At 43.3% G+C, this 15,129-nt stretch overlaps 1 protein-coding gene across 5 annotated transcripts in view; it reads left to right on the top strand.

Moving 5' to 3' along the window:
* Positions 1–15,129, top strand: part of ercc2 (excision repair cross-complementation group 2) — a 94,068-nt gene that overhangs the window by 46,131 nt on the left and 32,808 nt on the right. For all 5 annotated transcript variants that reach the window (XR_009514849.1, XM_059984975.1, XM_059984978.1 and 2 more), the window contains 5 exons: positions 680–848; positions 5,332–5,450; positions 7,300–7,369; positions 8,261–8,330; positions 13,664–13,765. Coding sequence is in view for 4 of the 5 variants with exons in the window: in XM_059984975.1 (XP_059840958.1) it covers positions 680–848; positions 5,332–5,450; positions 7,300–7,369; positions 8,261–8,330; positions 13,664–13,765 (530 nt within the window). In the remaining variant the exon portion in view is untranslated. The remainder of the gene's footprint in view (positions 1–679; positions 849–5,331; positions 5,451–7,299; positions 7,370–8,260; positions 8,331–13,663; positions 13,766–15,129) is intronic.

Raw genomic sequence — 15,129 nt, 5'->3', positions numbered from 1 at the left:
AATGTTAACAGACCTTTGCTTGGGGTAGTCTAGATCACCGACCATCATTTCAAGATAAGGAGGAAGGGATAGTTACTCAGAATAGAGGAGAAGAGATTTCTTCACCTGTGAATGTTTGAAGTTGTTTACCCTGGAGATTCTGTCACTGAGTATATTCAGGACAAAGACCGATAGATTTTTAGATGTCCAGGGAGTTGAAGGAAATGAATTTAGCCAGAAGGTCATTATGAAGGAGAAGATCTACCAAGATCTAGCTGAATGGGGGAGAAGGCATGAGGGGCCAAAGGAGCAACATCTGCTTCTCTTTCTCCTGACGGTGCGACCTTCTGCTTCCTATTACTGGGTTCACCCATATCCCCTTCCCCTTCCTCTCTTCCATATGCTAGAACTTCAGCCCCACCACTGCACCACCTCGTCTCCTCTACCTACCCTCCATGCCCCTCTTCTTCCCTCACTTCCTAGTACTGCCCCCTGATCCTTGCCTTCCTCCCACTCTCCACCTGTCTTCTCATGTTCTCTCCCTTCCCACATAGATCTCCAGTAGCCCCTCCTCGCAGTGTTGTGAGTTTTATCTGTCCCACCCCTCAGAAGTCTTGGCAACTCTTTGTTGAAAGTGTGAGTATTGATATCAGGGAGGATGTGTTTAACTGATCAAGTGTTTCTATTTCTTTGGCTCTAGAGGCTGTCCCGGGTAGTATCCGCACTGCTGAGCATTTTGTTGGGTTTATGAAGCGGTTTTTGGAGTATCTAAAGTCTCGCCTGAGGGTACACCACGTAGTGGCAGAGAATCCTTCCTCATTCTTGAAGGACGTCTTTGACAAGGTCTGCATTGAAAGGAAACCCCTCAGGTACAAGAATTGTGGAGTAACCAGCCTGCACTCTCCCCTTTCTCCTCCTCTGCTGTCCAGATCTGCTCCTCAACTGAAACAAAGACCCACTCGTTCAGAAACCAGCACACCTGGAGGAAACCAGGTCACGGGGAGAACATACAAACTCCTTACAGGCTGTGGCAGGACATGAACCTGGGTCACCTGTACTGTAAAGCATTGTGCTAACCACTGCGCTAATGGCTCATGCACAGGGTGTGAGCACTGTGAACAAGAGCAGCCATCACTGTTTGCTGCAGGTAGAGGCTAACTAGAAGTGCTTTGGTGCTTCTGGAGAAAGTGGGATGTTAGCTGAATGCTGTTCCCCTCAACACACCGTAGAAACAATCCAAATTAGATACACCATGGCTTGGTACAGCAACTGCTCTGCCTGCGACAGCCGTCGGCGTTTTGGGCCAAGACCCTTCTTCAGGACTGCGAAGGAAGGGGAAACAAACCAGAATAAAAAGGTGGGGGGGAGAGGAAGGGGGCTAGCTGAAGGTGACAGGTGACGTCAGGTAGGTGGGAAGAGCCAAGGGTTGGAGAAGAAAGAATCGGATAGGAGAGGCAAAAGGGAAGGGGAGGGGATCCAGGGGGAAGTGATAGGCAGTTGAGGAGAAGAGGTAAATGGCCAGAGTGGGGAACAGAAAAAAGGGGGAGGGTAAAGGAAAATAAAACTGATCAAATTGCTGCTAGGTCTCGTTCGTATTCAGAGGCTGAACTGAAAACTGGAATTGACTTATTGTCACATATACTGAGGTGAAAAGCTTGTCTCGCATATTGTTCATACAGATCAATTCATTACACAGCACATTGAGCTAGAACAAGGTAAAACAATAACAGAATGCAGAATAAAGTGTACAGAGAAAGTGCAGTGCAAATGACAATAAGGTGCAAGATCAAACAATTCCATTCAAGTTTAATTGCCATTTAACCATAAGGACACCATCACCCAGGTCATGCCCTCTTCTCATTGCTACCATTAGGGAGGTGGTACAGGAGCCTGAAGGCACACACTCAACAAATCAGGAACAGTTACTTACCCACTGAATGGCCAATGAACCCATGAACACTACCTCTCTACTTTTTCATTTCTATTTTGCACAGCTTATTTAATTTAATTATATATATATATATATATATATTTACTGTAATTCACGGGGTTTTTATTTCAATTACTATGTATTGCATTGTACTGCTGCCGCAAAGACAACAAATCTGACGATGTATGCTAGTGATATAAAACCGGATTCTGATTCTGACACGAATATCCACGAATACAGCCAATCGAGACAGCGCTACTCTGGGGCTGAGACGCAAGACACAATACCAGCAATCACACACAGCACAAAGCACACATAGCACATCCAAGACAGCAAGCATAAAAAGGTATCAGTAAGATACAGCCATACAAAAGATATAGTCCAGTCCCAAGGTAGATTGTGAGATCAAAAGACCATCTTATCCGATCTCACAACAGCAGGATTGAAGCTGTCCTTGAGCCTGGTGGAATGTGCTTTCAGGCTTTTGTATATTCGGCCTGATGGGAGACGGGGAAGAGAGAATGTCTGGGGTGGGTGGGTCTTTGATTATTCTTGCTTCTCTACTACTGAGGCAGCGAGAAAGGTGGACAGAGTCCATGAATGGGATACAGGTTTCCGTGATAGGCAAAGCTGTGTTCACATCTCTGCAGTTTCTAGCGATCACGTGTAGAGTAATTGAGTAATCAGGAGTTTGAGATTTGGTATGTCACCAAAGACACTCGCAAATTTCTACAGATGTACCGTGGCGAGCATTCTAACTGGCTGCTTCGCCGTCTGGTATGGGGGGTGGTGGCTACTGCACAGGATTGAAATAAGCTGCAGAGAGTAGTAAGCGTTATCAGCTCCATCATGGGCACTAGCCTCTGTAGTATGCAGGACATCTTGATTAGTCAGGGTATGAAAGGATATGGGGAAAAGGCAGGAGATTGGGTCTGAGAGGGAAAATGGAGCAGCCATGAGAAACTGGTGGAGCAAACTTGATGGGCCAAGTGGCCTAATTCTTCTCCTATACTTTATGGTTTTCAAGAAGCAATGCCTGATATATATTTACTGTAATTCATGTTAGTTTTCTCTATTATGTATTGGCATGCACTGCTGCTGCAATTCAATAAATTTCATGTCAGATGCAGGTGATATTAAACCTGGTTCTGATTCCGATTCTGAAGCTGGTTGCCATACCAAGATGTTATCCATCTAGAAAGGATGCTTTCTATGGTGCATCGATTTAAAAACTGGTAAGGGTTGACATGGTCATGCCAAATTTCTTTAGCCTCCTGTAGAAGTAGGGATGTTGGTGAGCTTTCTTGGCCCTGAGGTCCACATGGAAGGAGCAGGCTGTTTGGCCCCTTGCAGCCCCTCAATATAATAATGAATCTTTTACCTCCTCCAATTTCTTGCCCTGACTCCATGTCACTAGGTTCTTATAATATACAAAAATATAAATCTTTTTTTCTTGCCTGTTCTAAGTAAGTCTGGAATGTTTTCCTTTCATAGAGCTATAGAAGAGTACAGCACTGAAACAAGTCCTTTGGGCTATATAGTCTGTGCCAAGCCATCCTGTTGACCTGCACCGGGGCCATAGCCCTCCATATTTTCTTCAAGGGAAAATCTTGCCTGACTTATCTGTTGGAATTGTTTGAACAAGTAGCAAGGAAGATAGATAAATCAGAATCAGTTGATGTGTACTTGGATTTTCAGAAGGCCTTTGACAAGATGCCACATATGAGGCTGCTTAACAAACTATGAGCCCATGGTATTACAGGAGATATTCTAGCATGGATGAAGCAGTGGCTAAGTGACAGGAGGCAAAGAGTGGGAACGAAGGGCATGTTTTCTGACTGGCTGCTGGTGACTAGTGGTGTTCCACAGGGGTCTGTGTTGGGACTGATTCTCTTTACGTTATATGTCCATAATTTAGATGATGGAAGTGATGGCTTTGTGGCCAAATTGCGACAATATGAAAATAGGTGGAGGGGCAGATAGTGTTTAGAAAGTAGAGACGCTACAGAAAAACTTAGATAGATTAAGAGAATGTGTAAAGAAATGGCAGATGGAATACAGTGTCGGTAAATGTATGATAATACACCTTGGTAGAAGAAGTGAAAGGTTTGACTACTTTCTAAATGGAGAGAAAATATAAAAAAAAACTTTGGTGCCAAGGGACTTGAGAACCCTTGTGCAGGATCCCCTAAAGGTAAATTTGCAGGTTGAGTCTGTGGTGAGGAAGGCAAATGTGATGTTAGCATTCCCTTCAACAGGACTAGAATATAAAAGCAAGGATGTAATGTTGAAACTTTTTAAAGCCCTGGTGAGGCCTCATTGGAGTATTGTGAGCAAGTTTGGGCTCCTTATCTTAGAAAGGATGTGCTGAAACTGGAGAGGATTCAAAGGAGGTTCTCAAAAATTATTCCAAGATTGAATGGCTTGTCATATGAAGAGCGTCTAATGGCTCTGGGCCTGTATTCACTAGAATTCAGAAGAATGACGGATGACCTGATTGATAGCTATTGAATGGTGAAAGGCCTTGACAGAATGGACGTGGAGAGAATGTTTCCTATGGTGGGAGAATCCTGGACCACAGGACACAGCCTTAGAATAGAGGGGTGTCCTTTTAGATCAGAGATGAGGAGGAATTTCTTTAGCCAGAGAGTGGTTAATCTGTGGAATTCTTTGCCACATGCAGCTGCGGAGGCCAAGTCTTTATTATACTTAAGGGAGAGGTTGATAGATTGTTGATTGGTCAGGGTGTGAAGGGATACGAGAGAAGGCAGGGGATTGAGGCTGAAAAGAAAATAAGATGATGTAATGGTGGAGCTGACTTGATGGGCCAAATGGCCTCATTCTGCTCCTATATCTTATGGCCTTATGGTCCTACCCCTACCATCCATGTATTAATCCAAACTTCTCTTAAACAATGAAATCGAGCTTGAGTGTATCACTTAATGTTAACAGCTCGTTCCACGCTCTCACAACCTTCTGAATGAAGAAGTTTTACCTCATGTTTCCCTTAAACTTTTTTCCTTTCTCCCTTAACCCATGACCCCTGGTTGAAGTCCCACCCAACCTCAGTGGAAAAAGCCTGTTTGTATTTACCCTACCAATACCCCTCATAATTTTGTATACTTCTATTAAATTTCCTCTCAGTCTTCTACTTTCCAAGGAATAAAGTCCAAACCTATTCAATCTTTCCTTATAATTCAGATCCTCCAGATCTGGCAACATCCTCTAAAGGTTGAACCCCCATGGCCTTACTGGGTGGAGAATTTCAAAAAACCACAGGGGGAAAAGTTTCTTCTCTTTGTTCTGAAGAGCCATATTCCCTGCAGGAAATTGGGGAATCTTCTCTGAGGGCCCTGGGTCAGCCTCATCTGGTTTCTGTGATTCTGCTACCTCTCTGATGTTCCTTTTTCCCTTGTTTTCAGGTTCTGTGCTGAGCGATTACGATCACTGCTACGGACATTGGAAATTGCAGACCTCACTGACTTTTCAGCCATCACGCTTGTCTCTAACTTTGCTACATTGGTCAGCACCTACACCAAAGGTAGTGGCAATTTGTTAGAAATGCTGATAGCCGTGTGACTTAGACAATGGGAGGCTGTCGGAATCACAACCAGGGAATGGAATTTTCCTCTGGAAGCCTAGACAGTGGCCCTCCCTCTGGAGGCAGTACAGTGGCATCTCAGGGAAGGTGGGTGTTTCCATGGATGGGCCACACACACAAAGCTAAAGAGACGTGACTAGGCTTGTTGGCCCACAGCTTCTCGTTATAGTAAAGTACAGCACAGAAACAGGCCCTTTGGCCCATCTAGTCCATGCTGAAACATTGCCTACTCCCATCCACCTGCACCAGGACCATAGCCCTCCATACCCCTGTCATCCATGTACCTGCACCAATCTTCTCTTAAATATTGAAATCAAGCTCACATGCACAACCTGCTCTGGCAGCTCATTCCACACATTCATGACCCTCTTTTTCTTTCTTTCCAATATTTTTATTAGTTTCTACACAGAAGAATACAGAGTACAAGAAAGTGTATATAAAAGGTCAAAAAAGAGTTTAAAAAAACTATCAATTACATTATATCTGTTCATAATAACAATGTCATTACCCCATATTCATGTAACTTAATCAATAGTTATATTGAAATATGCTAATTTATTACAAAAAGAAGAATCTAACCCCTACCAAGACCGAAGCTGTCTACTAAGGTGAAAGGAAGGTACCATGACCCTCTGAGTGAAGAAATTTTCCCTGATCTTCCCCTTAAACTCTTCACCTTTCACCCTTAACCCATGACTTCTTGTTGTCCTGCTGAACCTCAGTAGAAAAAGTCTTCTTGCATTTACCCTATCTATACCCCTCATATTTTCATATACCTCTATCAAATCTCTTCTTAATCTTCTACGATCCAAGGAATAACGTCCTAACCTGTTTAATCTTTCCTTATAACTCAGGTTCTCCAGTCTTGGCAACATTCTTGTAAATTTTCTCTGTACTCTTTCAACTTTATTTACATCTTTCCTGTATTTGATGGCTAAAACTGCACACCATACTCCAAATTAGGCCTCACCAATGTTTTATAAAACTTCAACTTAACATCTTATCTCCTGTACTCAGTACTTCAATTTATGAAATCACAGCTTACTTAATCTATGGCTGTCTAGTTTCTGTACTGATGTTTCAATCCTGTCAAATGTCAGATGGAGGACAACAACCATTCATCGGAGATTACATCTCCATTGCCCAGCTCAATGGAGATTTCAATAACTTCCTAATTTACCAAAGGGAGAGGGTCATAGGGTTCTCCCTACCATCCACTGGGGACATTTATCAGGAGCACTACATACACAGGGACTTAGTATTATCAAGGATCACACCCTTACTTTGAGCATCCTCTTTGGCATTTTACCATCAGGCAGGAAACTCCAATGCATAAACACAAGAATGGTCAGGATGGGAAACAACTTCTTCCCTCAGGCCATTAGGCTTCTGAACTCTCTGTCGCATTGCATTTGAAGTGTCAGCAGATAATTTGTACTGTACCCTACAATATTTAATTTATGCACTTTACTTTGTTGATCTATGCATAATGCATTTGTAGATTTAACTCTTACTTTCCTAAGTTATTGTGTATCATGTGTACTACTTTGCTTTACTTCTTGGTCAGGAGAAACATTGTCTGTTTTGGTGGTATACAAGTATGTAGTTAAATGACAATAAACTTAATGTGACTTGATTTGGAAGAACTTGGAGCCAGGGTAACTGTTTAAAAATAAGGGAATGCTCACTTTGGATGACGAGTGTGGAGACTCTCGTCCTGAGAGATCGATGCTGCAGTGTTCGCGGAGCTTGGCGTTCTGTTTCACAGTGTTTTTATTTATTGCCCAAGGTTTTACCATCATTATGGAACCCTTTGATGACAGAACTCCAACCATTATTAATCCAGTCCTTCACTTCAGGTAGGTCTGAGTCTATAAACATTACACTGATCACCTGCGGAGATGTAGGCATTGTGTGGTGTGGTGATGAAGTTGAAGGTTTATTCAGGTACTTATGGATGTGAAAGTCTCAGCCGAATAAAATGATTACCCTCCCCTAAACGTCAGGCAATTCCAAATGGCAGTCAGGAGTTAGGTATTAGTTTGAATACTAGAGTATTAGCATGGGGGCAGTGGGAAATTGTCCGTCTTGTGTTTCTAGATCTTGTTTCTGGAGATTCAATGTCACTCAATCCTGCCACTTTAATCTGCCCCTCCTCATCATTAACCTGGTCCAACAACTAACTTCAGTGGGACCCTCCTCCTTACAACTAGCTTAGGGTTTGTGGCAGTGACGAGGTTATTGCAGATCAGAGCTTTGGGGCTCTGTGGGTGTAGTTCAGTGGACTACAAGCTTTCTGTGGACCCAGCTTGGGTTTAACATTCTGGCTCCTTCTTGCTATCTCAGCTTTTTTATTAGCATATTGTGACCAGGGATAATGAAAAGGGTGTCATAAATATTTCATTGTACCTTCCGATAGCGTTGTGGGCCGGCCTTCAAAAGGATGACACTGTTTCAGGAAGCTATCTCTCCACTACCTTCTCAAGGGCAGCAGTGATGGTAATAAATGCCAGTGGCATTCACATCCTGAAATATTTATAAATAGACTGGTAAAGTATGAGTGTATCCCATTGCCACAACTAGGAGGACTGATTTGATTTTATGACCTTTACGCCATGTAAAGTAGTGCATTAATCTGTCTGGTGGTGGCTGTGTGAGAAGTAATACCATCTTGAAAAGTACAAATAAATTTTAATCTTATCTGGAATAAACCTCTTTAAGATTCTCTGCTTTTGAAATCTCTCTCTCAGCTGCATGGACCCATCCATCGCCATAAAGCCAGTCTTTGAACGGTTTCAGTCAGTGATTATCACCTCAGGGGTGAGTTTTGCTATTTATTTATGTAATCAAACTGGGTTTGAAGCTATAAACCTGTTTATGTTTCTATCTTTCTTTTATTAAGCATGCTTTGTGCATAAAGTTTATCAGAGTAAGTTATGTTCAACTTCAATACTGTGTGCTACTTTCTATGGTGTTAACTCCATATTGCTTTCACTCCTGCCAATACCGGACTAGTATATACAGGTCACAATGTTATCTGGGTGGGCAGGAACAATCTGAAATAATGTGTTTTAAATAACAGCCCAGAAACAAACTATTCCGCCTTTTGCGTCAACACGCTGGCACTCTCTTGCATCTGCTCCTCTACCATCTCCCTTATGTGCTTAATGGGAGCAGTTAAGTCCACCTGCAGGCATTTGTGTTCCTGAAGTTTTGGTGCAACTGCCTGTAGGATCAATATTCCCAATACATAACCTCAGATTTTCATTCCAGCCTACCAAATACTGCAAGGCCTGGACTGAGTGGACATGGAGAGGATGTTTTCATTAGTGGGGGAGTCTAAGACAAGGGGGCACAGCCTCAGAGTAAAGGAGCATCCCTTTAAAACTCAGATGAGGTGGAATTTCTTCAGCTAGAAGGTATTGAATTCTGTGGAAGCTAAGTCATTCAGTGTATCAAAGGCAGAGATTGATAGGTTCTTGATTTTGCTGCGTGGAGAAGATAGGAAAAAGGTTAATAAAAAAATAAATCAACCATGATTGAATGGTGCAGCAGAGTCCAGGGCCGAATGGCCTAAAGCTTCTTTGATATGGATGACTGAATTGATGGTGTTGTGGCTAAGTTTGCAGGCAATAGCAGAATAGGTGGAGGGGCAGGATGTTCTGACAAAGTAGAGAGGCTACAGAAGGACTTAGGCAGATTAGGAGAATGGGCAAAGAGGTACAGATGGAATAGGGTGTCAGGACCGCAAAGGTAGTAATCTCAGGATTACTGCCTGTGCCATGCGACAGTGAGAATTGGAATAGGATGAGGTGGAGGATAAATGTGTGGCTGAGGGAATGGAGCAGGGAGTAGGGATTCAGATTTCTGGATCATTGTGACCTCTTTTGGGGCAGGTGTGATCTGTACAAAAAGGACGGGTTGCACTTAAATCCCAGGGGACTAATATCCTGGCGGGGAGGTTTTCGAAGGCTACTGGGGAGAGTTTAAACTAGAATTGTTAGGGGGTGGGAACTGAACTGAAGAGACTGAGGAAGAGGATGTTGGCTCACAAATAGAGAAAGCTTGTAGACAGTGCGAGAGGGAGGATGGGCAGAGAAGGGATGCGCTCAGACTGAAGGTTTGAGATGCGTTTATTTTAACGCAAGGAGTGTTATGAACGAAGCGGATGAGCTTAGAGCGTGGAGATATGATGTGGTAGCCATTACAGAGACTTGGGTGGCTTAGGGACAGGAATGGTTACTTCAAGTGCGGGGTTTTAGGTGTTTCAGAGGACAGGGAGGGAGGCAGAAGAAGTGGGGGCGTGGCACAGTTGATCAGAGAGAGTGTCATGGCTGCAGAAAAGGTGGACGCCATGGAGGGATTGTCTACGGAGTCTCTGTGGGTGGAGATTAGGACAGGAAAGGGTCAATAACTTTTTATAGGCCGCCCAATAGTAACAGGGATATTGAGGAGCAGATCCTGGAAAAGTGTAATAATAACAACAGAGTTGTCGTGATGAGAGATTTTAATTTCCTAAATATCGATTGGCATCTCCCTAGAGCAAGGGGTTTAGATGGGGTGGAGTTTGTTAGGTGTGGTCAGGAAAGTTTCTTGACTCAATATGTAAATATGCCTATAAGAGGAGGGGCTGTACTTGATTTGGTATTGGGAAATGAATCTGGTCATATCTCTCAATGGGAGAGCATTTTGGAGATAGTGATCATAATTCTGTCTCCTTTACAATAGCATTGGAGAGAGATAAGAACAGACAAGTTAGAAAACTGTTTAATTGGAGTAAGGGGAATTATGAGGCTATCAGGCAGGAAATTGGAAGCTTAAACTGGATGCAGATGTTCTCAGGGAAAAGTACGGAAGAAATGTAGCAAATATTCAGGGGATATTTATGTGGAGTTCTGTATAGGTACGTTCCAATGAGACAGGGAAGTTATGGTAGGGTACAGGAACTGTGGTGTACAAAGGCTGTAATAAGAAGAAAAGAAAAGCTTACAAAAGGTTCAGAGAGATAGGTAATGTTAGAGATCTAGCAGATTCTAAGGCTAATAGGAAGGAGCTTAAGAAGGAATTTGGGAGAGCCAGAAGGGGCCATGAGAAGGCCTTGGCGGGCAGAATTAAGGAAAACCCCAAGGCATTCTACAAGTATGTGAAGAGCAAGAGGATAAGACGTGAAAGAATAGAACCTATCAAGTGCGACAATAGGAAAGTGTGTATGGAACCGGAGGAAATAGCAGAGGTGCTTAATGAATACTTTACTTCAGTATTCAGTGTGGAAAAGGATCTTGGTGATTGCAGTGATGACTTGCAGCAGACTGAAAAGCTTGAACGTGTAGATATTAAGAAAGAGGATGTGCTGGAGCTCTTGGAATGCATCAAGTTGGATAACTCGCCGGGTTCGGATGAGATGTACTCCAGGCTACTGTGGGAGGTGAGGGAGGAGATTCCTGAGTTTCTGGTGATGATCTTTGCATCATCAATGGGGACGGGAGAGGTTCTGGACAATTGGAGGGTTGCAGATGTTGTTCCTTTATTCAAGAAAGGGAGTAGAGATAGCCCAGGAAATTATAGACCAGTGAGTCTTACCTCAGTGGTTGGTAGGTTGATGGAGAAGATCCTGAGAGGCAGGATTTATGAACATTTGGAGAGGTCTAATATGATTAGGAGTAGTCAGTATGGCTTTGTCAAGGGCAGGTTGTGCCTTATGAGCCTGATTGAATTTTTTGAGGACGTGACTAAACACATTGATGAAGGAAGGGCAGTAGATGTAGTGTATATGGATTTAAGCAAGGCATTTGATAAGGTACCCCATGCAAGGCTTATTGAGAAAGTAAAGAGGCATGGGATCAAAGGGGACATTGCTTTGTGGGTCCAGAAGGCAAAGAGTGGTTATAGACGGGTCATATTCTGCATGGGGTTCAGTCACCAGTAGAGTGCCTCAGGGATCTGTTCTGGGACCCTTACTTTTCGTGATTTTTATAAATGACCTGGATGAGGAGGTGAACTTAGGTTCGGACTTTATTCCCTGGAGTGTAGAAGAATGAGGGGAGATTTGATAGAGGTATATAAAATGATGATGTGAATAGATAGAGTGAATGCAAGCAGGCTTGTTCCACTGAAGCTAGGGGAGAAAAAAACAGGAGGACATGGGGTAAGGATGAAGAGGGAAAAGTTTAAAGGGAACATTGGGGGAGGGACTTCTTCACATAGAGAGTAGTGGGAGTGTTGAGTGAGCTGCCAGATGAAGTGGTAAATGCAGGCTCACTTTTAACATTTAAGAAAAACTTGGACAGGTACATGGATGAGAGGTATATGGAGGGATGAGAGGTATATGGAGGGATATGGGCTAGGTGGAGGTTAGTGGGACTAGCCAGAACATTGAACATTGACTTCTCTAATTTCTGTTAGTGCCCCTCCTCCCCTTCTTACCCCATCCCTGGCAATATTTAGTTGTTTTTTTTCTCTTTCTCTGCCCATCACTCTGCCTGTTCTCCATCTCCCTCTGGTGCTCCCCCCCTCCTTTCTTTCTCCCGAGGCCTCCCGTCCCATGATCCTTTCCCTTCTCCAGCTCTCTATCACTTTCGCTAATCACCTTTTCAACTCTTAGCTTCATCCCACCCCCTCCGGTCTTCTCCTATCATTTTGCATTTCCCCCTCCCCCCCACTACTTTCAAATCTCTTGGTATCTTTCCTTTCAGTTAGTCCTGATAAAGGGTCTAGGTCCGAAACGTCGACAGTGCTTCCCCTTACAGATGCTGCCTGGCCTGCTGTGTTCCACCAGCATTTTGTGTGTATTGTTTGAATTTCCAGCATCCGCAGATTTCCTCGTGTTTGCTAAATAAAAGAATAGACTATTTTCTAAATGAAGAAAAAAATCTGAAAACCTTTAATGCAAAGGGACTTGGGAGTTCTCATTTAGGATTCCCTGAAGGTTAATTTGCAAGCTGAGTCGGTGGTGAGGAAGGCACATGTAATATTTGAATTCATTTCAAGAGGAGTAGAATATAAAAGCAAGAATGTAATGTTGAGACTTTATAAAGCACTGGTGAGACCTCACTTGGAGTATTGTAAGCAGTTTGGGCCCCTTATCTAAGAAAGGATGTACTGACAATGGAGAGCGTTCAAAGGAGGTTCACGAAAGTGATTCTGGGATTGAAAGGTGTGCAATATGAGGAGAGTTTGAGGGCTTTGTGCCTGTACTCACTGGAATTCAGAAGAATCAGGGGGATCTCACTGAAACCTTTCGAATTTTGAAAGGCCTAGACAAAGTAAATGTGGAAAGTATGTTTCTCATGGTGGGAGAATCTAGGACAAGAGGGCACAGCCTCAGGATAGAGGGGCGCCCTTTCAAAACAGAGATGCGGAGAAACTTATTTAGCCAAAGGGTGGTGAATCTGTGGAATTTGTTGCCACGTGCAGCTGTGGAGGCCAGGTTGTTGGGTGTATTTAAGGCAGAGATTGATAAGTTCTTGATTGGACACGGCATCAAAAGTTATGGGGAGAAGGCTGGGAACTGGGATTGAGGAGGAGAAAAATAAAAGGGATCAGCCATGACTGAATGGCAAAGCAGAGTCTTATGGACCTCATTGAAACCTACCAAATGTTGAATGGACTCGATGGAGAGGATGTTTCCTATGGTGGCAGTGTCAAAGACCTGAGGACACAGTCTCAGAATAGAGTGGCATCCCTTTAGAATGAAGATGAGGAAGAATTTCTTTAGGTACTGAATGGTGAATCTGTGGAATTTGTTGCCACAGGCAACTATGAAGACCAAGTAATTGGGTAAATTTAAGGCAGAGGATGATAAATTCTTGACTGGTGAGGGCTTGAAGGAACACGTGGAAGTGCTGAGAGGGAAAATGGATCTGCCATGGTGAAATGGCAGAACAGATTCAATGGGCTGAATGGACTTATCCTGCTCCTATATTTTATGGTCTAAAACTGAGTTGGTCCTTTCAGAGCATTTTCCTTTCACATCCACCCTCCAGCTCTGGATGGATCATTTAATCTGTCAGTCACACATGAGAAGCCAATCCCAATATACTAGTTGCACTGTCATTCTCAGAATCACTCTCTACCACACCTCCTACTATTAACCGGCAAAGATTTTCTTCTATTCTGTAGTAATGCCATTTGTTTTTTCATTGTGTCTTTGCCAGACCTTGTCCCCTCTGGATATGTATCCAAAAATCCTCGATTTCCGGCCGGTCATTCTGGCAACATTTACGATGACCTTGGCAAGGACCTGCCTGTGCCCCATGGTAAGTGTAGCTAAACTGGAGTGTTGTGAAGCACCTAGTGAACTGATGCACTGATTACAAGCACTGGACTGATTTTCTTCCTCTTCGTCACACTTTTCTGCTGACCACTACATTATATTTTGTTATCTCACTATTTCCCAAGCTGGTTACATATCAGAATCCTGTTTGCTGATGACACCACTCTTGTGGACTGATCAAAGTTGGTGATGAATCAGTATACAGGAGGGAGATTGAAAATTTGGCTGAGTGGCGTCATAACAACAACCTCTCACTCAATGTCAGCAAGACCAAGTAACTGACTAGACTTCAGGAGATGAGTTTGTCCTCATCAGAGGATCAGAGCAAGAGAGGGTTAGCAACTTTAAACTACTGGGTGTTACTATTTCAGAAGATCTGTCAAAGGTTCAAAGGTATGTTTATTATCTAAATACTCTGTGTATTCTGAATTTCATTTTCTCCAGGTAGTCACGAAACAAAGAAAACAATGGAAGTTGTTCAAAGTGAAACAGCAAACCCACACCCCCGCATAAAAAAGAATGGCAACATTATCATCAAATCCCCCTCCAACACCCCTCCCACACACAAAAAAGCAATGAGAAAACAGGCAAAAACACAGAATATAAAAACCATAAGACTGCAGAAGTCCACAGTCCATGGTCCACATCCATAAACGCAGAACATCCTTCGACATCATCGAAAGGGACAGAACCGCTTGAAAGCAGAGGCCTACCCTCCAGGCACAGTGATAGGTCACAGAGTCCTTCTCCGGCAGCAGATGATCCCGCCAGTGATCAAAAGCCAAACACCGAACCTTTGCCCATCTTCTGCTTCGATGCCTCGACGTTTCAATCTTTCTCAATGCTTTAATCAGTGAAATGGAGTCAAACATCGGCTTGCTCCCCTTCTTGAAGTTTCTTTTCCTTGATGCCTCAAACTCGCTTCCCAGAATCTTCTCAGACATAACGAAGAGCTGGATCACACAGTTTATCTCCGAACTGCAAGTTGCAAGTTCCAACAGTTCCAGAAACACATTTAAGATGAAAACAGACATAAAAGAGATGAAATAAACAGTTTTGTGATCTGTGTAGATGTTGTCCATCTTGATCCTGCATGTAAATACAATGACAAAGAAAGCACAGCAGCGCCTGTACTTCCTTAAGAAGTCTGCAGAGGTTTTGCAGATCACAAAAAATATCAGACTTTTCTAGATGTGTAGTGGAGAGTGTATTGGAGAGTGCATCATGGCCTGGTATGGGAACACCAATACCTTTGAGTGGAAAATCCTACAAAAGATAATGGATTTGGCCCAGTACCTCACGGGTAAAGCCCTCCCACCCACTGAGCATATCTATATGAAATGCAGT

Source organism: Hypanus sabinus, chromosome 11 (assembly GCF_030144855.1).
Source record: "Hypanus sabinus isolate sHypSab1 chromosome 11, sHypSab1.hap1, whole genome shotgun sequence".
Lineage (NCBI taxonomy): Eukaryota > Metazoa > Chordata > Chondrichthyes > Myliobatiformes > Dasyatidae > Hypanus > Hypanus sabinus.
This window is presented reverse-complemented; position numbering and strand designations above follow the sequence as displayed.